This window comes from Lissotriton helveticus, chromosome 5_1 (genome assembly GCF_964261635.1).
Source record: "Lissotriton helveticus chromosome 5_1, aLisHel1.1, whole genome shotgun sequence".
NCBI classification, from domain to species: Eukaryota; Metazoa; Chordata; class Amphibia; order Caudata; family Salamandridae; genus Lissotriton; species Lissotriton helveticus.
This window is the reverse complement of record NC_136065.1, coordinates 1030272006-1030299096: the sequence shown is the minus strand read 5'-3', so window position 1 is coordinate 1030299096 and position 27091 is coordinate 1030272006. Positions and strand designations below refer to the sequence as shown.

Below are 27091 nucleotides of genomic sequence, written 5' to 3'. Positions count from 1 at the left end.
CAACAATTTGGTTCACATCCTAAATCTGTATGTATCTTGGCCACCCCATATAGTGCACACAGATCCTCCTCTTGAAAGAATTCTATTATTAAAGAGAGCATTCAACCAACATATTGTGTCAATGCTGGCCGATGCAGCCGGGGGATGTTGAGGGAAACAAACAGAATACTGGTATAACAAAAAACATGAAATTAAGCTTTATAAACTCTAATACAAGTGTCACACTCAAGCAACAAGCGCAGGAGATTAATGATCAGCCAACAAACGCTTCTTTATGATCTACTTTATTCTATCCTTGCCACGGGCAAGTTACCTCAGCCATCGATTTTCCAAGGCTATGAGATATTCCAGCAGGTAGGTTTTATGTAATTAGTTTGCTTATAATACACTGGAATAAGAAAGTGCACAATTTGACCACTAAAGCACAAAGGTAACAGATTATTGCAACATACCCAGAGTTGATAATGGTTGTTTAGTTGACCAAAAGAAAAGTCAACAATACATGGTAATAATCCAAGTAAGGAGGTGTTGGTTCTTTGGTACAGCTGTTAATGGATTCAAACCCTTTTGAGGCATACATCCCTAAACAACAGCTTCTGCTTTCACATAAATACGCTATTGCTCCCCCCTCAAGTTTCAAAGCAGTGGAATTCGAGAAGGCTCCCATAGTCTTCGAGCAAGGTTACAACATTGCTGGATCACATAATCAGTGGGTATGATCCCCAAGTGGATGGTCAAAAGTTCATAGCATTTCACAATTTCCATGGGATGATGTTTGATGTAGTCACGCAATAGTTTCCTGAATGGGAAGAGGAACGAAGTTCATTATTAAAGCATGTTAATAATATCAAGATAACCATTTAACATTCCATAATCGCGCAAGGTTATTTAAATGTTTTCCTAAACAGTGCATGTCAAACAAAGCTTCATATCTTGGAGAGAAAGGAAACAAACTGGATCTTAAGGCCAGGCCTTTAGTCTTGCTCTCAAACAGAATGTCCTGTCTTAATCAAAGAGGTAGAACATTCATTTTCTTGAAAGATCACATTATAAATGCATGGCTACTACCTCTTAACTTGGTTATGCAGACTTGATGTACAATGGAAGATCATATTGTTTTTCCTAGTTTGCATGGTTAAACTTATAAAGCAGAAAGTGAAGCACCCTCTGAAAGATTAAATCCTACGTATATGAAGAAAAATATTGGAAAATCATGTTTTCCATTGAGGGCCAGCACAATGAGTAAAATGGTGCAAATATGTGACCAGATGGGCTCCAGCCGTCTGCAGATTTTTAAGACGTGTTTTCATTAGCAGGAGGGTAAAAGTTAGATGCTATTGTCAAAATATGTGACTGTACAGATGAACTGTCCACTATGATATTTGTTTCAATGGCGATGCATGTCAAAAGTTTCAAATGAAAAAAGCAGCTGCTTGAAACTAATGTTGGTTTCCAAGAGTATGCCCACACTCCTTACTGTCTGGTTAGTGTGTGACCAGTTTATCATGGTGGCAAGGAACTGGAGTTTGGACTAGAATGCAGAATTTACAGTAGTTAAGAGTCCCTCTGCTCTAAGATTCGGTTCTAAGAAAGTAGGTAAATCAAATCTGGATAGGCTCATTACACAGTAAAATGAAATCGATACACAATGTTCAGACCCTTTTTCAGTCTGAAGATAAGGTAAGTGTCCTAAGAACACAATGAAAATCCGGCTTCCCATTCAAGTAACTGGTTTCCTTACGTGTTCATGCTGAAAAGAAATGGTACAATTGCAAAACATTGTGATACTCTCCAATTGACTTCCTTAAGTGAGGATTCATAAGATGGGAGAGCAAATGTTTGCAATCTATACATCATTTGTATACATCATTCTCCAAATGACAGTGATACATGTCATTGCGTGCCAATGAAATGCTAGACAGCTACTCCTTCTACAGTTACCTATAATAATCTCCTGCCAGCATGCCAACGGGTGCAGAATCATCACCGAGTGTTGGGATCTTACTTGCTTCCAGTTTATCACCCTAAAATGAATAACAAAACGTTGTGATTAAAAAATGTAAAAGAGAAAACTTTCAAGCTTCAACTAGGAAACACTATTGTCATCTAGAAAGCCCAGAAGGGACCTCATAACTGATTTTACCACTTGTTCAAGTCATGCTATGAACTCAACAGCTATTAAAAAGTAAGAGACACAGCAGACACAAGCAGGACATACCTCTGATCTAAGAATCAAACTTTGTTAACTTTATCTATTGATAAAACAACCTGCGTGAAACTAAAACTGGCATCTAATACAAAAAGATCTTGGCACATAACACAAGAAGCTGTACCTTTCAACAGCGCAAATATGGCAAATAAGTTATGTTGCACAAGAAACCTGTCCTAGAATGCCATATTTATAACACCCCTCTATGCACTTAAGACAGTGCTGGATATACAATACCTAGATTCATAATTTACGAGTTGGAAAAAGGTATTTACACTGGAGTCAAAGAAATCAGTGCATACCGTTTCATTTTCGAACCACAGAAAGTAGGAGCAGTAGTAGTCACCATCCCGAAAAGTTAAAGTTGTGTATCCCTTCTGGAGGTAACGCCGCGCCATTCCTATCAATGACCAAATCTGTGCAGGGAAAATCCACATTCAATCAGCTTTAGCCATCTCATACAAAAACATCAAAATAGTTCTCAGCACTATCCACCACTTTCCTAGTTGCAACATTTTATTTACGCTGAGAGGTAATATACCACAGACTCAAAACTCAGTATTTTGGGCTCATTAGCATTTTATAATTTTATAATCTGCCAAGACATTAGGAAGACTGTCTATGTGCAGAACGCTGGCAAGCTTGCTTTTTCCTCCAGACGTACACAAATGCACTGCCAGATATGTATATGCCCCCTTGCAATACCCAGTTTCCTGTCTGCCTTCATAAAGCATAAACATATATATTTTACTTGCTGATCGAATGTCCAATGGTTATTCATTTTGACCATTCTAATCCCACTGGAAGACAGTCCCTAGTGTTACTGCTTCTTGAATGAAGACACACTTCTCTACCCTACCTATAAGCACCCTCCTGAAAGTCTTCTTGTGGATCTTTATTCTTAAATTGTGCATGTCTTTGATAGGTTTCTCACGTGTTTTTATTAACATTCACTACTCTGGGTCACATTGAGGCTGCTTAGAATGCTTGAGAATCTTCAGTGTGGACCACAGAGTATTATAATTATAGTCACTGAAAAGCAAATTGAGGATATTTTTCTGAAACCATGACCAAAGGAGACTAGCAAATCATTCATTTTTGTGCCCAAGTAAATCTGCTCTCGGCAAAGAGAATGAATTCCTCGCAATGGGAAACATTGTGTCCTGCCCTGTTCTTCATAGACTATTAAACCCATTAAATCTAACTATTCTGCTACTTTTTATACTCCTGCTAACATACGTTAATCTTTTCCTATTTATGTCCGCTACTAACATTAGAATAATTTCTCATGCACGTGCATGCCCAACATTCTTTGTAGGGCACTTGCTAATTCCAAATATTAGAGTTTTGGGAAACTTGCCCACACTGGATCTGTCTGCTGGAGTATAAACTACTTTTGTATTAAGGGTCTGCCACCTCTGTCATCCACATATTTCTTTCCCTTTCGCCTAGAAATGCACATGCCACAATCTCCATAAACTGCTCAATGCTCTGTGATCTTAGATGTCAATTTCTGCTCTTGTCCTGTGAAGGCACCAGGTCACGGAGTCTAAACAGGCCAGTCTGGTTTTTCTGGGGCCTCTAGTTGAAGGAACCCGAGGGGGAGATCTGCCTATGGCTGTCTACAGTTAGTTACCCAAGCTGGGCTTTCAGAGATAATAAAAACTGTTAGTATTTCATAATGACCAGCGGCTTAAAGACACTGAAATAAAGGAACATATGTACACCCAAGACAACTAGTCCGATTCCTAAGCACGGTAAAATCAACCTTTGAAATTTTGAATCATCAAATAAATGCAGTGCATATACTCACAGTATTTTGGGGCAATTAAGTAATGACTTGTTTGGTTTTATTACGACACCTTTTCTGGCCTCAGTTGTGCCAATTGCATTTTGTTGCAATTCTATTTCAGTAACATTATGTCTTGTTGCCAAGTGTTCATTTATAATGAATTTCCATTTACAGTATTGTCCCCGATTTCTCTTCAACATTTGATCATTTTATCAGATGTGTACATGAAATTGTTTCAGATGAATAAACCACAAATTAAAGTAGAATAAGTAATAGAAACGTAGTCAACTATTTTTGTGCTGAGGTGAGCGATTCGGTCAAGTGAAGACAATATATGAACACAACTTTCTTGCATTTTCACTCACCATACAGGGCTCCTATGTCTCGTATGAGCACTGGAAGCATGTTGGGGATCAGCATCTAATTTGACTTTTTGAGATATTTTCTAACAAAATCTAATTTCGCCATTGAAATAGTTTTTAAAGGAAATTTTAAAATGTGAAGTTCTTTCGCTGTATATTTAAATGAACTTGTCAAAATATTGTGCAGAGCTTCACAGCTTTAATTAGTAAACAATATAGAGCATGACAAAATACCATCAAACACTAAGAATAATATAAGAGTACGCAGAATACCTAAACACCAATACATAAATGTTTCCTTTATTTTCTTATTGCACGTGAATTTTGACACCAGCATTAGCTTGTAATAGGAAACAATGACACCTTGAAGCTCCATAACATTATAGTCAGTCAGCCTGCCCTGCGGCCTTATGCCACTCTATGGTGCTAGAACTCCTAGGAGACTTGCTATATCCTGACGTACAAGCCATATGTGTAGTGTGTATATCTGAAATTAGTTTGAGCTTTTAGCACTCTTGGCTGCTTGGACTGTGCATTATAACAGGACTCTGTGCTGTTTGGAACGTGCAATGCCACAGGGCTCAAGGTTGACAGAAATGTACATTGCCAAATACACTTAGGAAGGAATCAGGCTGTCGTCTATGGAGGTTAACAGTGGTGATATGGGTTTAAATTCTAATGTTAGTTGTGTAGTATGCTGTGTATATTTCCATTCATCTGAGAGAGGGTGGAGTGCATGTATATGCGGGGGTATGTCTCACTATTTCTCTTGGACTTGTAAGTGTGATACAGTTGGACTGGAATTTTAGTAGACAGACTGGCAGAAGTTGGGCTCCTGCCTGCTTGGAGGCTAGAGTCAGGAGGATCGTGGTGGTGTGTGATTTGCAGTCACTTAGGTTATGAAATAACGTTCCAGCCACACAGTGGAGCATAGCCCTAGTAGAAGTACAGTTTAGGCTTAGTCCTCGATTTCCCAGCATTGGCTATCACTGGATCGATTAAAAACAAAAAACGCTTTAAATAAATACCTTATTTTTCTACAGTAGATTACTTGGTGCCAACATACCTTATTTTTGACGAAATTGGCCAGGGTGCCATTTCCGAGATCAAAGGTTGATTGATCACTGATATTAATGGATGGAGCAACCATTTGTCCTGCAGTTCGATCGACATAAATAAAATGCACTAGACCTGGGAAATCATCCAGATATATGTGAGTGGACGTTAAGGAAGGCGTTTCCAATATATACACTGCAGCTTGTTTAATTCTGGAAGTGAAAATAGATTACCAAGATGGGAAAAACCCCAAAAACAATGACCACTGAACTTAAAATACAGACTCAAATACAATTTAAACAGGGGAACTAGAAATGCTCATAAATGTGTTGATAAATATATTCAGTGAGAGGGAGCGAAGAAATAAATAATGAGGTGGAGAAAGAGAAGAAGTACCCCACAACATTAGCAATAGAGACAGAACGAGTGAAAGAATGACTCAAAGACATCGACACAGGCTGAGAAAGAATAAATGATAATGAACGGGTTGCTACGAATTTCAAGCATGTAGTAGTCAGAGTGACGATGTTGGGACTCATTGATGGTTGGGGGGATCATAACCCAGAGGTGGTAGGTGTACTTTTTACAGTATGAACTTTAATGTGCTACGAATAGAAAAAGCTAAATTTCCATTAGAAGAATGTTTACATTACATTTTACAGCACTGACTGGGAAAGTATATTACTAGGTAGGCTCTAGTAAAATACTACAAAAAATGTAGTTTATAATGAATTCCATCAGTGAGATGGTTACTTACTATTACAGTCTTTTGAAGTAATCCTTTGCATTCAGAAGTGAACATTTGTCGGTTATTGAGAAATTAATGTTGAGGTAACAAAGGATTCTGAATGAGTGGGACATGCTAGCAGTGTGAGGGGCAGCAAAGACCTTGTCTTCACACTTTTGTTGAGTTTTAAGATTAGTGCTCATCTTAAAAAAAGGGTTATAGAGTTCTGGGCAACAGTTAAAGTATTCCCACTGCTACTTAAGCCTAAGAGTCACCACTAGCTACACCATCACAGTGTTACTGGCACCCATCTTTTGCATTAAGTACGGCTGTTAAACCTGTTTTCTAACAAAAATCGTTCACCTGAAAGTTGGTACAGACATTCATAATTCTAAGAGTAATAATATACAGGCAAGACCCCAAGTGGATCTTGCCAATGACGTCATATCGACTAATTGAAATCCAAGATGGCCGTCAAATATCAAAAATCATTTCAAGTGTTCTGATATGCATAACATTTGGCACAAAAGTTCATGTGTACACGCCAGTGCATGTCATGTGCATGCCCACATTGGATCAAGACTGTGACATCCTAAATATAAGACCAAAATGTCCACCAAATCATATAGAAAACTTTCAAATTCAAACCTGTTATAAATTTGATGTAAATATTCATACTTCTTGACATGTATCAACATTTATTAATATGTATTATATTTCAATATGTACCTTTCATTTTTGTCAGCTTTGGCTGTAATGCCTGAAAACGAGTAGCATGTCGAAACAATACCTAATTGCAACACCCACAACCAGTGTTCAAGCTGTCCAGCATGATGATGATGTTGCAACAAATTGGTCCATCTGTGTTCTATGTCAGGAAAGCACTTAAGAAAGACATATTAGCCAAGCAAATGCTACACGCAAACATTATAGGTCTGGATATAGTGTTCTAGACCATAACCTGAAGAAATTTGAAGAATTGAATTGCGTACCTATGAATTACGAACTATAATGGCTTAATGATGGTTCTGATATCGAGCAGACATTAAGGACTAATAATGCAGTGTGGCTTAAATCGTATTTTGACAAGTGCGACAATCTAAAGCTCAGAAAAGAAAACATAGTGATGCGGATCTATATGGTAGCCCAGTTAAAACACGTTCTGCAATACCAGTTCCAAAAAGAATTCCTGGAAGAAAAGCATGTTTCTTTAGCAACGAATCAGATACATCTGTAATGCATAAAGCAAAAATAGATGGCGTGGATGCTAATGTTACTCAGTGTGCCCAGTTAGTTCAAGATACAGCACTTATTGCAAAATTGGCTATGGGTGATATGAACTCACAAGTTGCTGAATACCATCATAAATGTTTAGTTGGACACCATAACAGAGCTTGCAGGGTATAATAGAATAACAATAAATCACCTAATGGGACCTAAGTAGAAGGAATAGCTATAGCCAAACTTGTATTTTATCTGAATTATTTTTTAAGGTCTGTGACTTAGTAAACCCTTACACAAGGAGAGTACAGCAGCTCGATTCTACTGCAGGTAAGGTTAAATTGATCAAACTAAGAAAGAGAATTCGCTGACATAACGAGGTTTGGAGGCATACAATGAAGGAAGAGATGTCTCGTTAGCTTTCGAAGAGGACATAGGATCCGCATTAGTATTTGCCTGTGAGAAGTCAGATTCTGAAGCTGTTAAAATTGCATGTGCAGCAAACATTGGTAGAAGGGACATGATGCAGAAATCTGAAAACTTCATTGGAATGTTTGGGGAGGATTATACAAACCGATCAGTTCTGGAAATGCTTCTTGCCCTTATTAAAATTATATTTGATGGAGCCGGCATAAGAGAGCAGTATTCCTATGAAACAGCCACTACCAACATAGCATTGTCTATTTCCGAATTACTGATGTTTAACAGTGTAAAGTATCCAAAAACAGACTCTTCTTCAGTTTTGAGACATAACAGCAACAAAGAAACTCCTCTGTCCATATGCATTGTTTTTTCAGTCCATAATCAAGTTCCATAGCTTCGTTTATGGGGGAGAGCAGTGATCTATTCAGTCTGGACAGCAACAAAGTTATGCCTGCTAGTAATCATGTGGTGAAAACAGCAAATGAAATAGATAGATCGTAATATAACTCCTATTTTCATGAGGTGTTGCAAACATGTTCAAAGCCCTTAACCAATACCAAGGAACAAACTTAAATTACGCAGCACCAGCCTGCATACAACTTTTTAGTCCAAAGATAAACTATCCTTGTTAAAAAGTAATTGCAATCTGTTTGCCTGATTATATCTTGGGTGTAAGGCAAGAAATGGTAATTTGGAATAATTTTTCTAGCACGAGATTCAGTATTTTCTCCTGTCTATATCTGTGAATGGAAAACTCAGACAAGGACAGAAGTTGCAGCTATAGGACTGCATTGCTGGAAATACCATCATACACAACACTGCTTCAGAGGTAGATGCAAATAAATTAGATGGTGCAGCTGTAGTAAATATGCTACCTCCAAAGTCTTGTAAAACATATGATGATTACGGATAAACAGTTTTTATACCCTACATAGAAACGCAAGCAAGGAATGTGAAATGATTGGATCTTGTGTGGGATATATATATATATATATATATATATATATTTTACCGGAAGCATCAAGCATAGTGTTAGAAAACAAAAGATGCTTACCGGAAGCATCAAGCGAGTTGAAACTATCACTCCTGTACCCAAAGACTGCCATAGTTTCCTTAGATGAGATGAAAACGAGACAGAGTTATTTTCTTTACAGAGAAGGCATGTGCAACATCGAAGGAAGCAAGTAACTGTCACCCCTCAGTATAAGGTTGCAAGTTCCACGACAATTACAAAGTTCAAAATCATATCGCTTTACAATCATGAGTAAGCTGACACGAGTTATGTTTCATTCTTTCCATGGAGCAACTGAAGGTCCTTCCAAAATAATGATTCATACAGTAGATACTGATGTAGTAGTTCTTTCAATTGCTATTTTTAAAAAACATTGGATGTCAAGAATGCTGGTTAGCATTTGGAAAAGGAAAAGAGTTCTTTTACATCCCAGGTCACAGTACTGCTGCAAACGTAGGAGTTGATGTATGTGAATCTCTGTCCTTTTTCCATGCGGTTACTGGTTGCGACACTAAGTAGGCATTTCATGGGATAGGGAAGAAAGCAGCTTATGACCTCTAGATGACACCATCATCGGCTACTCCCACATTTAAATTTCTGTCAACTCGACCAAGTTCTGTTGATTCTGTTCACTTTGGAAATCGAGAGATTCATTGTACTAATTTATAGACGCCCTTGTCCATTGAATGAAAAACTGTCCCTGCCAATTCGTGTTTGCAAGGTGCAACAGAACTACTGAAAACATCCCACCTAGACAAAATGCTGTTCCCCAAAATGGTAAACAATCTGTGTACCATTGGGGCTGTGTTTGGGGTCAAACTTAAGTGCCCATGTAAGAATTGCCAAATTTAAATGCTTAGGCCTGGAAGCAAATTGATGGAGTAATAATACCACATTGGACAACTATTCCAAAGGCATCAAACGCATGCAAAGAACTTATTTGTTGTGCGTGCAAAAAGTCGAAATCAATGCAAATGCTCAAAGGCGAGTCTCCCGGGCACTGATCTTTGCTTTTGCAGTGGAAACTGTTATTATGATAAGCAAATATACAAACTCAAATCATCATTGTTTCATATTATAGAAATGTTACCATGGTTTATTATAATATTGTAGTTTTTAATTACAATGAACATAGTATGTGCTGTAAGGATACAAATGATGCAAATCTTAAGTTTACTTTCACAACTGTGTGTAACTTATTTCTGGCAACCTTATTGGTAGCCATTTTGGTTTTATATTTATGACGTCACAGTCTACATCCAACATGGGCAGGCATATGACGTGCATTGATTTGACACAAATTGGGAGAATTAAAATGATTTTTTGATATTCGTCGACCATATTGGATTTTGATTAGACTATATGATGTCATAGGCAAGATCCACTTGGGGGTCTTGCTTTTACATGATTACTATTACAAAGACATATGTCTGTACCAACTTTCAGCTTTCTATCACAAAGTAAACTATTTTTCAGTCTAACCGCTATACTAATTCCACTCTTGCTGCACCGCATACTACTTGTGGTGGACTCTGGGGGACGCAAGGAATGTATGGTTCATGGACACTGCAATGTTTCTTCACTACCACTCATAGTATTCCTCAGTGGTAAAGGGAATAGCTACAAATTCACTATCCTGCAGACCAGTATCCCACCCATTTCAGTCAGGATATTTGTCTGCTGAGAACTGGTGCTGGAAAAATACGAATTCGTGTAGCTTCACAAAGGGACAATTACTGTACATTTCTCAGTTTCTTAGGTGAAGTTTAAATTCTGCATATCTCTAATAATGACCCCTAATTCATGCATGTAATATCAGTAAATCACTAATTTTGAAAATGCTGTAATTTATGGATTCATTATAGAGTGTTACTCTATCAAGATCATGGGTCATTAAAAGGAATACATGAAAAAAATTCTGCTTAATGTACATTATGGTTAGGATCTAAGAAAGTTGAAATTTGCTCGTTCTGGGTAACAATACAAAAATAAATCTTCCACTACTGCAAATTACCTCACAGATGATATCTTGTCAATAACATAACATGTGACAGTGACGTCAAAGCCTATGCTTCATGCAAGCTAAATTTAGCTCACTGATGTCTTCATCAGTGATGACATTTGAGATATAATCAGTGGTGTTATAAGTCGTACCTTTGATGGAGGGAGGCATTCATTCCTAAACAATATAGAGCAGGACAAAATACCATCAAACATTAAGAATAATATAAGAGTTCACGGAATACCTAAACACCAATACACAAATGTTTCCTTTATTTTCTTATTGCACATGAATTTTGACACAGCTACTTGTATTTGGTAGGATTTCCAGTGGCTTTTAAGTTGTTTATTAATATTTAAAATAAGTATATACACACACACACGTGTATAATATAATTTTGAGTCACCTGGAGTGGTATTAATGAATTAGTTTGTAGGTTTATAGAAAATACAGAACACGATTATGTTTTGTAGGCACTCTGGTAAAAGTGAAATTTCAATGCCAAGTTACCAGCTTGAAACAGGAAACCTGGCATACAGTAACCCACAAATCACCTGCACATTGTATGAGTATCACGTCCTGGCCAATGGTCAGTCCAGTGAGACTTGCAGGAGTATTAATTTTTATTGGGTTCCAAATGTTTTTTTATCACAGATACGCTCAAGGATACACACTATGATTATATGTTATGATTCTTTTAAAATCCACATCCTACTCTATTGGGAAAATTTGTTTTGTTGTCACTATAAGGATAAACAAAACAGTGGCAATGAAATTGATTAACAAACAAAATATTCAAAATAATTGACCTGTGATAATGGTGTTTCAGAATTTTCTTACACGAAAAGATGGAGCTGGTATCTATTCTTGAATCCCTCCCTCTTGTATCTAGCTTAGCTGTCTTAACAGTAAATGGGCTTGAATGATTTTCAAAGGTGGCCTTTCACCCGCATACTTTAGCTAAGAAACTGATGTGTTTGTTCTGTTTGGAGAGGGTCATTCCCTGTCTCTGCCCTCAACAAGTATGGCGTTCCCATTAAACAGATAAGGCCAGGCTAGCGCTGAGATGCCCACCTACGACCTTCACTAAGTATGTTTACAGTTGTGCTTGTTTGAATCCAGTCTCCCAGGAAAGCGAAGATTTTCTTCTCTAACTAATACTTGTCTGTAACCAGCTTAAATACATCTTTCTGATTATTTTGAAAGGGGCAAGCCTCATAATGAATGTCAAATACAAAGATGAATATATTAATCTTGTTGCACATTTACTTAGTTCTAAAAGGCATTATAAACCAGGTAATGCATATATATATGACTAACTGCCCTCATTTTTGGCCGCCCTCAATGGGATCTCCCCCACCTCCATCTCAGTCGGTGAAGAGCCTCGGGGTCACCCTTAACTCCGACCCTTCACTGAAAGTCAGGTTGGAATGGTGATCTCTTCCAGCTTTTTCCAGCTACGAAAGATCAAGAAAATTGCTCATCTGCTCACACACTCTGCCCTTGTCCAGGTGGCAATTGCCTTGGTCCTCTCCCGACTAGACTTCTAGAACTCCATCTATTTAGGCCTCCCTCTTGTTCTCTCTAAACGCTTGCAGATTGTTCAAAATCAAGCTGCCAGATTAATATTTAAAAGCAATTGCAGGAATTCGGCGAAACCTCTGCTTGCCTTTCTTCACTGGCTCCCCATAGCCCACAGGATTACCTTTAAAGTAGGCTGCTTAATTTTCAAAGCCCTTCATGGCAAAAGTCCTAGGTTCATCAATCATTTGATAAATACGAACCGACCCGTAACCTCCGCTCTGCCCACTTGTCCCTCCTCACCTTGCCTATGTTAAAAAAGAAACGACTTGGCGGATGCCGATTCGCCTATCTTGCCACGAAAACATGGAACTCCTTCCCCCTGTCTCTCCGGAACTGCACTAAGCTGGCAGAGTTCAGGGGCGCTCTGAAGACCAGGTTATTCAAGCAAGCGCACGGTTAGGGTATTGCTCACCATCTGTCTCATTTCAGTGCCATGAAACCCCTGGGTGACCGTGCGCTTGATACATTTCGAATAACATAACATAACTGGTTAATCCAACTACTATAAAGCAAATTTGATATTTTTTTCAATACTACGTGCAGCATGCATTCATAGATCAGAAATGTCCAGATAAATATATGAATATATGACATATATATTTAATTCAGTGGTGGATACCTAAGCAGAAAACACAAGGATGACATTGGTATCTCTATGGGAATACTGCACTGGGTAGTTCTGTATGGTGTAGTGTGTTTGCACCTGGGATTACCTGGTGTGATAATCTCAGATTTGGAAATACCATCAATCAATCAATCAATCAGGGAATTTTAAGTACGCCTACCCGTGAGCTTCTCAAGGAACTGGGGGTGGGGGGTGGTGCAGCTCCGGGCTATCCGAAAAGCCAGGTCTTGAGGCTCTTTCTGAAGGTGTGCAGAGTGGGGGAGCATCTGATGTTGACTAGAAGCTTGTTCCAGGCCTTGGCAACGATGTAGGAGAAAGCTCTTCCACCTGCTCGGTTTCTGCGGATGCGTGAGGTCGGCTGATCGGGGGTTTCTCTTGGGTACGTGGAAGAAGACTCTTTCGTTGAGGTATTTGGGTTTGAGGTTGTGGAGGGATTTGTAGGCGTGAGTGAGTAGCTTGTAAGTTACTCTCTTCCCAACGGGGAGCCAGTGAAGGTCTTGCAGGTGTTGACTCATGTGCTCATGCCGTGGGGTGCAGAGGATGAGTCTGGCTGCGCTGATCTGGATGGTATGGAGTTTGTGTAGCAGGGATTTGTTGATTCCAGTGTAGAGGGGATTTCCGTAGTAGAGTCTGGTGGTTATGAGTGCGTGGGTGATGGTCTTTCTGGCTTTGGGTGGGATCCACTTTAAAGTCTTGCGCAAGATGCGAAGGGAGTTGAAGCAGGTGGAGGCGACGGGATTGATCTGGCAAGTCATGGTGAGGGATAAGCTGAGGATGATGCTGAGGTTCCGGGAGTGATCAGTGGAGTGAGTCTGGTGTCTTTGGGGTTCTACGTGAGTGAGAGGATGAACTGGGTGTTGTCGGTGTAGGATACTATGCTGAGTCCATGCTGTCTGATGATGGTGGCGAGGGGGGCCATGTAGATGTTGAAGAGCATGGGGCTGAGCAATGAAGCATGCCAGTTTCTCCTGGATTAGGCTACTAACAGTTACATAGTGGTGAATGGATGTGGACAGAGGCATAGCTTGGCCCCTGTAGCACCATCATCGAAAGAGAACACGTTCCCTCAAGCACTGAATTGCCCTTCTTTGACACCAACCTACAATAATCCCCCACTGCCATTTATCACCTGCTCAGTGCAGTGGAAACAACATGTTATTCTGCAAGGAAAAGGTAATTTCATGCAGAAAACACCTGGTATTTCCATGTCAGCATGTTTATCCAAATTCCAAATGGAATAACTTTTAATGCGCATTATGCAGGGCAGGCATACAAATATGGCTTTCGGGCTGTATATGCACTAAATAAGCGGTAATTCATATTGAGACCCATTGTGCTCTTCTCATTTAGAATACAAAGATGTAAAGAGGTTGTACAAGAGCATTTCTATGTGCAATTTCTGAATCTTCACAGTTCATTGCCGATCTGGGATTTATTCCCTTCCTTTCCAAACAGGTTACAGCCATAGAAATATCTTTCTATTCAAACAAACACAAATGCCAGGGTCAAAAAAGCATCTAAACTGGCTAGGGTACATTTGAAATGGGGGAGATCTTTCAGTGACTGAGACCTTGTTACAGCTTGATTATTCATCTACATCATCGTAATGTGGTTGCCAGCTCAAACCAGAACCACAAAGACCAGCAATTGTGAAGTAAACCTCACAGAGACAAGCAAAGGATGTCAACAACGTTCTTAAATTTAAACAGTGTAACCTTGCTTTGAGGACCAGAAACCTGGTACTGAGACAGCCCACACATCTTCACCAAAGTATCAAATTAGACTCTGTCATCACTACAAGTAAAGGAGGAAACAGATGCCATGCCAATGAAAAATTCAACAGATATCCATAAAATAAAAACCCTTTAAATCTATGGGGAGAGTGAAGTCAGGGCTTGATATTTCCTGGAGCTGGGATCTCAATATTTGAGTAAGTGATGAATTTCCTGCTTCAAATATAGGTGAACACACTATGGGTAAGGCTACCATAGTTAAACATATTAAGATCAAGGCCACCGTAGTCCTCTGCTCCTCGAATCAGTTCTTATGACTTCGAAACAAGGAAAGAATGATGCTGAAACAAGGCAGTTCGATCCAGATGAAGGAACATCTGACCCAAGCCAAAGCAGTTGCAAACTATAATAACACTGGGTTGTGACTAGGTAGCGCTTCATGTTCGACAAGGATCAATGAAAATGACAAGGAAAGCATGTCTACTGGAACTTGATCTCGATAGAGCCAGTGAAGGAGCCCAATTAGAAAATCATCCAGGCAAGAAAACATCTTTTGAATCCCCGCCACTGGAGTCACTAAACCCAGGATGTCGATACTTTGGTGAAAACATATAATGCATGTAACAAGAAAAAGGGTAACAAAATCGACAGGAAATTCTGTTACCTCATAACGAAAATAAGAAACTTTTGACAACGTGGAAGGATTGTTGTGTATATAATCATATTCTAATCCAAATTTGAAAGCTCCCAAGAGCGAATCTGTGGAATGAACAGCTCCAGGGTAAGCATCCTTAATACTAAATTGGTAATGTAAAATCAATCCATTTTCCTTTTTGCATCTATGGCCATCCAATACTCACCTGTCTGCTTATGCATTATAAGGAGGAGGTTGTAACATACCATTCCCTTAGCTATCTGGAGGTGAGAGGAGAGAAGTCTGAATATTGATCCCTTGAGCCATAAGAAGAAAACACCAAAAAAGCCTGGCCTGAATTGATATAATGTATTTAGGGATTGGCACCTAATTGCTGGAGACAAACTGGAGTGTTCTCCAAGTATTTAAATATTAGACATAACCAAGAGAGAGGAAAAAAACTAGAATAACTAGAACCGAGGAAGACCAACAAATGGGCGATATGTATGTACTTAGTAAACAGTTTCTATAGCAATAAAAAAATTTTAATGAACATATTCGGTAATCAAACTTGCCCTCCTCCTTTAATTTTTTCCTCATTGAGGTGACATTCACTTAAGTATATTGGTCTGCATCCTTCACACAAACTGACAGGATGGGGACCCTTTTATTACAAACCTGTTTCTTGGTAATTAAAACAGAAAAAGGATACGATCTCAGTGTTATGTTCCTCGTGCTCTTCACCAAGAGAAAATCCTTCCAGTCCATTAATTTTTCTCTGTTATGGGAAATCAGATCTCTCTTAATTACAACAGGAATAATCTACCACCTTACAGTGATGAATTACACATTCTGCCTTAGCAGATATACCATTTATTTCTAACTCTACACATTTAGCTTACAATGCCTATGAATCCTACTTAAACACTCCGTTCACTAACTTTGTCTGCTGTCCTTCAATTACATCCACTGTTGATCGTATGGAAAGAAATGAAAGAAGAACAAGAAAAAAGTTTGAAATAACATTAAATAAGAAGATGTGCCTGATTTGAAGCTCTTGTCAGCAAATATCGCTTAGAACCAAATGGTCTCCACATAAATAACATGCATCTACACACACTTACAACCACGCATGCATGTTGAAAAATGGACAAAGTTGAGAGCTATGATGCTGAACAAGTGGCAACAGTATATTTTAAAAAAAACGTTAAGTACAAAAAGCAACAAATCACCATTAAAAGCCCCTTTGAAAAAGCAGCACACAGTGATTGAAATGAAATCAAAATGACCAAAGTTGTGCTGGGACCAATTTTAAAAAACTAGTCCTAGATATAGACATTACATGGAAAACAACAGCTCCAATTAAAACCTGCCTTTCTGTTATTTCTCTCTGTTATTGAGGAGGTGTAACTTGGATGCCACTGAAGATAGCCCCCTCCCAACTGACTCTGTGGTTTTGTGTTTATTAACATGGAGACTGAGCATGTGGTGGCAGAACATGCGAACACTGGTGGAGCCTTGGCCCAGGAGATAAAAGGGGTGAGTAATTTTTGTTAATTTTCATATATTTGAGGCAGCTTTACCTTGTTACACAACACTCGGAGGAGGGCCTCAGGCATGGCTGTCATTGTGTCGCTCTTTATGTGGATGTAACGCTGTGCTGAAAGCACGCAACAGGGCAATATTTAAAAAAAATCTTTAAGCATATTATGCAGAAATTGATTTTAAATGTTCTGACCTGGATCTGGTGCTTACTTTCTGTTAAAATGAGAAAGTAATTTAATGAGTATCTTTTTGCTACTCTCCCTTGAGCGGTCATAAAAAATGTTTTACCCACATGAGTGGATGACAGTTTATTATTCCTGGCTCTATTCATAAAAACTGAAATAAACGGATATTAGTGTTATGATGTTCTGTAAGTACAGTAGCCTTTAGTTTTCCAAGAGGTGGGAAGCAGAATTGTTTTGATATCATCCTGTTGTTTTGTAGAGGTGAATCTTAGCTCATACAAAGCAGTTCTGGAGTCTCCGTTTGGAGACCTTCAGTACTCAGGCAGTTTCTTTTCCAAGTACAACTTTGACTAAGGGCTTTATCTGACACTATGACAATGAACAGTTATCTTTCTTAGAAGCAAGACAAGACACCTTCAGCTTTCCCTCAACCCAAATCTTCTTCCAAATAAACAAGCACCTTTGGTCTCCCTAATAAATGACCTCCGTTTTCCAGTTAAGGCTTCATCTTTCATCATAATAGAGGTCCACTTAAGGGTAATGAGGGCTTTGAACTCTTATGAGATGAAGACAAACGAGAGATTTCAAGGTTGGATGATACATGCCCGTTTATAGAAAACAGGGTGGCTGAAGTGAAGCAAAGAGTGAGTAGCGTAGAAGATGCTACTAGGAAGATCAACTTTTTTCAGGAATAAATAGTAACTAAAGAGACATGCAGATTATTTAAGAAAATAGGAACTGAAGTAACAATTAGCACGTCGAGAAAATGATGAGGGAAGTGATCCCATTTCATTTTTCAAATCCTTTCTTCCTACAAATCTTGAGTCAACAATATTAACTATGCAGAAAACACACACATTGAGTAACATAAGAAAACGTAATGCATCATCCACCAAACCTAGGGGTGTTTTAATGATTAATCTCGGCCAAATAAAAGTTGTCAATACAGAAAAGTTAAAAAAGCTATTATCCTGATCCGGCAACAAGTTATTCTTCAGACAAAGATGTTTCAAATGTCAATGCAGACAAAAGAATATAATTTCTTAAACCTGGACAAGCAAATCCTTGGGTGCAAGATTCGGCTTGGTCCATCTTGCTTTTTCTAAGTGGCATTCCAGTTTAAAGCAATGACTTAGTATTATCCAGTCCAGCTTATCCATTTATAGCAGATTGTACAGATGGAGAAATGGAAATATCCAAATCACTGAAATGTATTTTTATCGTTTAATTTGTTCTGCTTAACATCTTTTTGATTGTTATTACTTTAAATGATGACCCACCTTTTTTGTTTTTTTATAACTTCTAATTGTATGCATTTTTACCGTGTTTCATTTATTATTACAGGCTGATATACAGCAGTGTTTTGTTGTTGCATTCCTGATCTCGTCTTGACATCTCTCAGTCTACCTAGCATGAGATGTTTCATCTGTGTTTTGTGGCCTCTCATTCACAATCATTTACTCATTATATATGTTTTTGAGTCTCCTAATTTTTGGCTTGTACTGTTACTTTTTTGTTTTTTACTGATTTCATTTATCTTTAACTTCTTTTTCTTTTCCTTCTCCTCTATCTCATAATGTAATGTATACTATATGATGGTCCCCATTTCCTTTTCTAGTACTTTTCAGTGCTTATATTTATATCTATTTTGTTTATTCATATTGTAACATGTATGGACTTGTGCGCATGTGTATTTATATATACTCTCATAATTCAAAGTGGTTTAATGAAATGTTAAAGGGCTGAGTAATCCTATAAAAAGATGAAGAGTACTGTCTTATCTATCTATGCTTAAGGCAGACTGTTCCTTGTTGCATTTATTTGACAGTGAAGCCATTATCGGACAGTAAAGCCTTAAAACTTAAAACATATTTGGCTGGTAAAATATTCGTTTCCCCTACTTTAAAGAAATTGATGCTGATTGTAATTGTTCAATCATCATTGAATAAATTATTATTAAAACCTCAATCACTATTTTTATTGTTGTTGTTCCTACTCAAGCTGGTCATACATTTTGGGATTTCACTGCAAAGAAGTATTTAGACTTTGCATTTTTGGTAGGTATTGAAATTAGATAGTGCTCAAATTTCTAGACAGGATTTAAAAAATGTGGATGTTTCCCTAGAATTATGCAAAAGTAATTCTGTTTAGCTATTAGTCAAAAATATCTGCTAACTCATGTGGATGATGGAATCCAGATTTGAGAAAATATACTTTCTTTTCTCTGGTACATAACTCCCAAATTTAGGATAGATCATATATTTTGTAAGCAAACATTTCAAATGTTATTGAGCTTAGAGAACGGTGCATTATTTTTTAAATAAAACATGTTTTTTTATTTACTTTTGATAGTTTGAATGTACAAACAATGAAATCATGAATACCCAATACAAAGCGATTGTCGGGCATTAGCAATCGGTGTATGACAAATAATATTGCAACAATTCATCTGAAGAGAGCATGAGATTAAGCTACAGTGTTAGATATATAAATGTGTTGAGGGTCACATCAGAGTCATCCACATTTATCGACAATAGGTCAGGCATCACAAGTTTCAAGGCTCTTTCCCTGATCTTTCCAGTATCAAGTCTAGTCCCTCCTCATACGCACCCAGTTCCAACCATAATATTTTATCCATGGAGCACATATCTTCCGGAATTTTCGGGCACAACCCCTGCTTTGTATGTCACTTTCTCTGCAACCATATAACCATATACAGATCTAAACAGGTTCTCCATTCCTTGAGATTAGGGAGTTGGCGGGTACACCAATATCGAACTATGTCCATCTTGGCTACCACAGTCCCAAGTTAACCAACATGAGTTTACGATGTGGGAGGTCCACATCGGTGGGGATTCCCAGTAAGAGGAACCTAGGTTCCAACTCAAGCTGGGCTCCCAGTATATTGCTTAGTTCCTTCACTATCTTACTTCAATATAGTTGAACCCTGCTACATTCCCAGAGGGTGTGTATAAATGTACCGAATTCTGTGTGGCATCTAAGGCAATCCGGGCTTTCTGCCATCCGCATAGTGTGCTGTCTCGCTCTAGCAAAGTAAGTACTGAGTAGGACTTTATATTGGATAAGCCGCAGTCTTAATTTAATCGCCACTTCATGTGGGTGCATAAGGGCGGCCTCCCAATCAATGTCCTCCAGTGGGCCAGTAGTGAGTTCCCATTTAGCTCTAAAGGGGTTCGTTTGTCAGGCATATTGTTAATTAGTGTTTATGTCAATGAGATGGCTTGATTCGGGATCTCTTCCTGCCGGAGCCTGCCTTCTAATGGGGCATACTCCGGCAGCGGCTCCGCATCTAGTCCCTCAGCTTGCCAGGCATGTTACAGTTGATGGTAGTCGTAGGATAGCTTATTGTGCAGTTGTTAAGTGGCTTGAAGCAAGGTAAACGGGGCCAATGCGCTTTTCTCTAAGACACCTCCGATTTTGGAGATCCCTATTAGATCCCACTGTTTAAAACCTTTCAGTTTTCCAAATTCTGGTTGTCTGGTTCCCTCCCATTATGGGATTTCCCTTTTAGGTTTTTTATCCCATTTCATTTGTTTTTCTGCACTTTTCCACGCCTCCAGTACTATTTGGGTAGTTGGTAGGAGCCAGCTACTGCCCTTACCTTCATACAGATAGTGCAAGTGCGTGCGGTCTCTAAATTGCAACCTTTCCAACATGTAGGTGGGGTGGTCTCTCGGAGCGTGGTTCCATTCAATAATTATAATGAGATGGGCCACTCTATAGTAGGCCCTGATATCCGGTAAGGACAGACCCCCGTTGTATGGGTTTCACTGTAAGGTTTTTAGCGCTATACGTGGCTGGGCCCGCCCCATAGAAGCAAGCGTAGCTCGCTATTGAGGGTTGTGATCACAGTCTCTGGTATTTTGCAATAAGTGTTTTGCAAGATATACAGCAGCTGGGGGAGTGTGATCATCTTGTACATAGCAGCCCATCCCATGATCATCAGAGGGAGTTTCCTCCACCTCTTAACATATTCTTGAAAATTTAAAAGGATTCGCCTGATATTGTGATCTAAGTTGGTTGCTATTTCAGTAGTGATGTAAAGTCTGAGGTATGTAAACCCTTCTAGGGACAATCATAAGCAGCTCTGGAAGGTCTGAGGCTCCGCCACCCCTCCCACCGGGTATAAGGTGGATTTACTCCAATAATCTTATATCTCGCATGGCGGCCATATTCCTCAAAGATTTGAGAAATGTTGGGAATGGCTCGGCTGGGTCTGTAACATATAATAAAATATCATCAGCATATAGCGATATGCGTTCAGCCTTTAACTATCGGGACTAGTCTATGAAACCACCCAACCCCTTTCAGGTATGAAATACACAGGCCAGAGGCTCCAATATGAGGGCAAATAGTAGGGGAGACAGGAGACAACCCTGCCGAGTGCCTTGTTGAATTGGCCAACTCGTCGACACCGCCACATTGACCCAGACTCTGGCCTTGGGGGCATTATAAGTGCCAACCATTCCCTAAATATTGGACCAAATCTACATTTTTCCAGGGTGTATCTCATAAATGGACAATGAATGGTATTGAACGCCTTCTCTGCATCGAGTGAAAGGAGCAGGTGGGGACTAATCTTGGCCCTGAACCATGTCCATCCAATTAGCCAGTCACCGTAATTTAAAGCGTGTGGGTCGATTTGGCAAAAAAACGGATTGGTCTTTATGTATGAGTGGGGCAATGACTGTCAAGAGGCGTTTTGCAAGAATAGTGGCCAAAATTTGCGTTTTGATATTGAGCAGTGATATGGGTCGATAGGACCCACATTCTTCCAAAGGCTTCCCTATTTTTTGAATTAGCACTACAGTGGCCATTCGGAGATCTTTTGGGACAATCCCTTGCTCTTTTGGTGTTCAGAACTACAGCCAACTGATGCAAACATAACATTTTAAAGACCAACACAATCGTCCATTAAACCTATAACCAGAGTATGTACTGTTTCCCTCCGCCCAGCCTCCATAACCGGGGTAGAGGAACTATTGCTTTGGTAGATGCGGATGAAGAATCATTCCACCCCAAGTTTACCAATTTTTCTTTCTAGGTCGTACTTACTGTAAAAGTTTCATGGCTCGGTCCTGGAGGTTCTGAGACAACTGTGATCGAGGCCCAATAGGGAAAAGTAGAAAGCACCGACGATACACAGAGCACAGCTGAGTTTTAACTAAGCCGCAAGCCTGAAGGACACTAAGTGGAGAGAAAATGTGAATATTAAGGATCCATTCAGTAGATGACACTCACAAACACGATGCCAGACTTCTTTCTAAGCCATGATCCCTCTACTTCATTATCAGGAAAAACGAAGATTGACTAAAAATATGAATTGCAATCTCTAGATATATATATATATATATATATATATATATCCTTTGTTTCTAGTCACATGCCACGTAACAGAAACGCTAAATCTAGTACATAAATACATGAAAAAGAGTTTATGTACCCATGAGCAGTCTGAATGTATTACTACAAGCTGTGCAATACAAGCTTCAAAATGCAAAGCTGTCACAGATCTACTATTTGTGTTCATGAAACAAAAAGCTAAAGAAATGACTGCAATTTCTCTTTTTGCGCGCTCAAACATTGCTAAATAACTATTCATGATAAATGTAATCAATGCTCAACTTCAGTAACATTCAATATGTGAGCGTGGACACAGGATGGACGTCTTATCAAAGGGCTCAATCAAAGCTACACACCGTTGCTCGTGTTTGCGATAATTTACATATTAGTGGTTTGCATTATTGTCATCTTTCTGAGGCCATACATTTAGATCGTACATAAGGGATACTAAAGACTTCTTGACCAAGATTCAGTACCTAACATGGGATCCTGGGTACCTATTGATGGTTTTAGACATCACCAGTCTTTATACCTGCATAGACCAAGCATGGTGTAACTGTTTTTTGGAGACTTAATTGCGGCGTGCCTCGCCGCGGAGACGCCCCGCCGCGCTATACAGCGGACCCTGGTGCACGGATTTCACAGCACCTCGAGGAGTTCGACATACCAGTATTGTGGGGACAGCATATCAGCAGTCTAAGCAGCGGTTCCCTGCCTCAGGACCCACTATGGGGTTTATTTTCAGCACGAAGCCTGCACAGCATCTACTATGGGCAAAGAAGGACTACACACCCCATAATGCAATTTGGCAAAGGAACGTCCCATTTGGGCGGGGTTAGTGTTCAAAAGTCCTCACAGCTGTTGGGACTTGTGTGTTGCAGCCAGTGAGCAAGGGCATGGAGCCCGAAACATGTTTGGCAATTCTTGTGGTGGGGTGCTGCCTGTTTTCTTTGCTGCCCACAATAAAGGAGGTGAACTGTCCAACTGCGTAGGCGTCTCCAAGCATGGTGTAACTGTTTTTTGGAGACTTAATTGCGGCGTGCCTCGCCGCGGAGACGCCCGCCGCGCTATACAGCGGACCCTGGTGCACGGATTTCACAGCACCTCGAGGAGTTCGACATACCAGTATTGTGGGGACAGCATATCAGCAGTCTAAGCAGCGGTTCCCTGCCTCAGGACCCACTATGGGGTTTATTTTCAGCACGAAGCCTGCACAGCATCCACTATGGGCAAAGAAGGACTTCCCACCCCATAATGCAATTTGGCAAAGGAACGTCCCATTTGGGCGGGGTTAGTGTTCAAAAGTCCTCACAGCTGTTGGGACTTGTGTGTTGCAGCCAGTGAGCAAGGGCATGGAGCCCGAAACATGTTTGGCAATTCTTGTGGTGGGGTGCTGCCTGTTTTCTTTGCTGCCCACAATAAAGGAGGTGAACTGTCCAACTGCGTAGGCGTCTCCAAGCATGGTGTAACTGTGTTTTGGATATAGATATAGATATATATATATAGATATAGATATAGATATCTATATATATCTATCTATATATATATATATATATATATATATATATATATATATATATATATATATATATATATAACCTTTGTTTCTAGTCACATGCCACGTAACAGAAACGCTAAATCTAGTACATAAATACATGAAAAAGAGTTTTCATGTACCCATGAGCAGTCTGAATGTATTACTACAAGCTGTGCAATACAAGCTTCAAAATGCAAAGCTGTCACAGATCTACTATTTGTGTTCATGAAACAAAAAGCTAAAGAAATGACTGCAATTTCTCTTTTTGCGCGCTCAAACATTGCTAAATAACTATTCATGATAAATGTAATCAATGCTCAACTTCAGTAACATTCAATATGTGAGCGTGGACACAGGATGGACGTCTTATCAAAGGGCTCAATCAAACAATGGTTACTTTACAGCTAATGATTGAATGGGGAAATGTATTCTGTAATGAAGAAAATGTGAGCTTAAATGATGTTGACAGCCAAAAACATACAGATCTCAAACTGTGCAGTCAGCTACACACCGTTGCTCGTGTTTGCGATAATTTACATATTAGTGGTTTGCATTATTGTCATCTTTCTGAGGCCATACATTTAGATCCATTAAATTGCGTAATAGTAACATCTTTTATTTACCGAGGTTGTGAATGGCAGATGTGGCCTATAAACCATATATAACAAATAATTATTTTAATTACGATTCATTTAGGGATCGTCACTACTTGGCTAACATTTTAATACACTTTTTATATTGATCACTCATACTTACTCTGCGGTGGTTCCATGTTCACTTCTGGAGAAAGCTTTCATTTTAAAATCATGCCAGGCGCTTTGTAACTAAACAAAAAGACCAACATAACATTTCAAATTCTAAAACGCCATTGAGCAGTGCAACCATAACTCTTCATTTAACATATGACATCACAGATGGCATTACAAGTGTCACCTGCAAGATAAATGAAGCTGAGGATCTGAGTAATCTGATTGCCTGCCAGGAGATGGAAAATGTTTTTGAAGCCACGACAGTGCACCGTGCATTGCCTTTGGCCATGCACAGCAGGCTTTTGGCACAGGGTACGATCCCCGGCCATATCCTGCAAACCTGTGCCTTTCCCAGTGCTTAATTTGCTAAAGAAAGAGTGTCTGAAGCCCTGCTCAGAAGCCAACGGCCGGTACCATTAAATGGCGGTGTACCAAATACCAAGGTACTCTTTAAACCACTACCACACACTCCCTGCCCATTTTTCTCGCTCTTGCAGGTTCGTGCTTTTCTTCTTTTGTGACAGTTTCACCGTCTTTCTCATCCTCAGTCTTCCTGATCTGTGTGTTTTTCCCTCTCTTGCAATTGGCAAATATCTGATGAGGGAAATATGTGCCTGTCCCCAAAAATAAGCACCAGTGGCACCCACAGCCAACCACCGGCTGAAATTAAGCACTGCGCTTTACGCAAGATTCAACTACACATATAGCTAGGCCAAACACAATGGACTTGAGACGCAAGGGGATGTCTCCGGCCACACACTGTGCCGAGCCTCTGTATTCCCGGAATGGACAGTGAAGGTGGTGTGCTCTTCTCTAAGGATGGGCAAAAATCTGATCTGCCGAGGAGTGTGCGGAACGTGGCGTTCCAGCAAAACTTTGCCAACCACTGGGTGGCAGAGATTTTTCTTGCAGGACTCTCCAAAGTTAAGTTGGCAAGTGAATGCAAAAATGTGCGTTCCCTACTGTGATTTACAGGTGCTAGAATGCGCTCCGGCAAGATTTCTCTACGCGGGTCACGACTGTTCGCGTAGAGAAAGCTGCCGCTCGAGTAGAAAATCTACTCGAGCAGCAGAAAGAAGCAGCGCCCTCTGGCACACCATGTGGTGCCATTCGCACAGATTTTACAGCACAGAATAAGCGAGCTCCAGGCACTGAAAATCAGTGCGACGTGCCAAATTCCACCCGCTCGTGGAACGCCACGGAGTCTTGTGGAGTTTTCATGCATCTCCCAGGAATTCCATGGAGTGAAACTCCACACGTTCCTCCAGCCCCTACTCGTCACGTCATGCGCACAGTTCCTGGGCCCGAAGAACCAGTTATGAAATGCTCTGTCCTCAGAGCATATTTGGGTTTGGAGCATGTGCATCTAACTGTTTTGCAAACATTTACATCAATATGTAATTTTATACTAGCAGTTAAGTTTGTGAACCCAGTCAGCTATTTGAATCTGAACTGATTGACCAAGAACAGCTGGCTATTTTATCTCTGGACATTACACCCTAGTTTCTGAATATTATGAAGAAAAATAGTGGAGTCAAGTAGTGACATGTTGGCCCACGCCACTAACAAGAGGGGCTGCATAGTTTCCAAGCAGGATACAGAACACACCTTTTTCTCCAGAAAAAGTTAACTCAACTCTAGGTTCAGCTCTATTGGTTGCCCAATATGCAAATGTTAGGAACTGCTGACTCACATTGTTTGATGTGTCAGTATTCTTTTTCTCCCGTTTGCCCCGAACCCTAGTTTTGAATCTTGATCCTTTACTCTACCACTACAGAGATACTGATGGCTGGACATTACTTGCTACCAATACCATCATTCACGCAGTACATGATGGGGTAACTCTGTGTTCCTTAGAACCAGGGTCAATTACATTGCAAATTTGTGAATGGTTCTGTCGAATCAACTTTATCAAATTTATCAGTTTTTGAGGGAGTCCGTAAACAATCATCCCATCCATCCAAGTGGATTTGTAATACATGGATACACATTAACAGCAAGAAACATTTGATTTGATGAAAAAAAGCATATTGTCTCAAACTAGTTCATTTCACAAGAAAAACAACTTAACATGAATGGGTGCTTAGTCTGTGCAAAGGTGCTTGCACAGTAAGGTGTACATGAAATATACATTTTAAATTGTTGATAGTTTTAGATCATATATCTTCAGTTTGTCCACTGAACAGTATCCAACACTTGGGGCTGGTTCAGCCATAAGTACAGTCTTTCAGTGCCAGCCCATGAACATTATACAATTCAATTAATTGACGTATTGACCCCCAATAAAGCCACATGGCAACTGTTCATCAAAAGGTGTTCTTCCTCAGGACA

At 39.6% G+C, this 27091-nt stretch overlaps 1 protein-coding gene across 1 annotated transcript in view; it reads right to left on the bottom strand.

Moving 5' to 3' along the window:
* Positions 1–268: 268 nt before the first annotated feature.
* HPS1 (HPS1 biogenesis of lysosomal organelles complex 3 subunit 1) overlaps positions 269–27091 on the bottom strand; it is a 314105-nt gene continuing 287282 nt past the window's right edge. Inside the window, exons 14-20 of the mRNA XM_078643558.1 lie at positions 24768–24835; positions 22187–22318; positions 16093–16158; positions 5430–5574; positions 2512–2625; positions 1942–2024; positions 269–799 (exon numbers count right to left, since the gene is read on the bottom strand). Of these exons, the coding sequence (XP_078499684.1) occupies positions 637–799; positions 1942–2024; positions 2512–2625; positions 5430–5574; positions 16093–16158; positions 22187–22318; positions 24768–24835 (771 nt within the window). The 3' untranslated portion in view covers positions 269–636. The remainder of the gene's footprint in view (positions 800–1941; positions 2025–2511; positions 2626–5429; positions 5575–16092; positions 16159–22186; positions 22319–24767; positions 24836–27091) is intronic.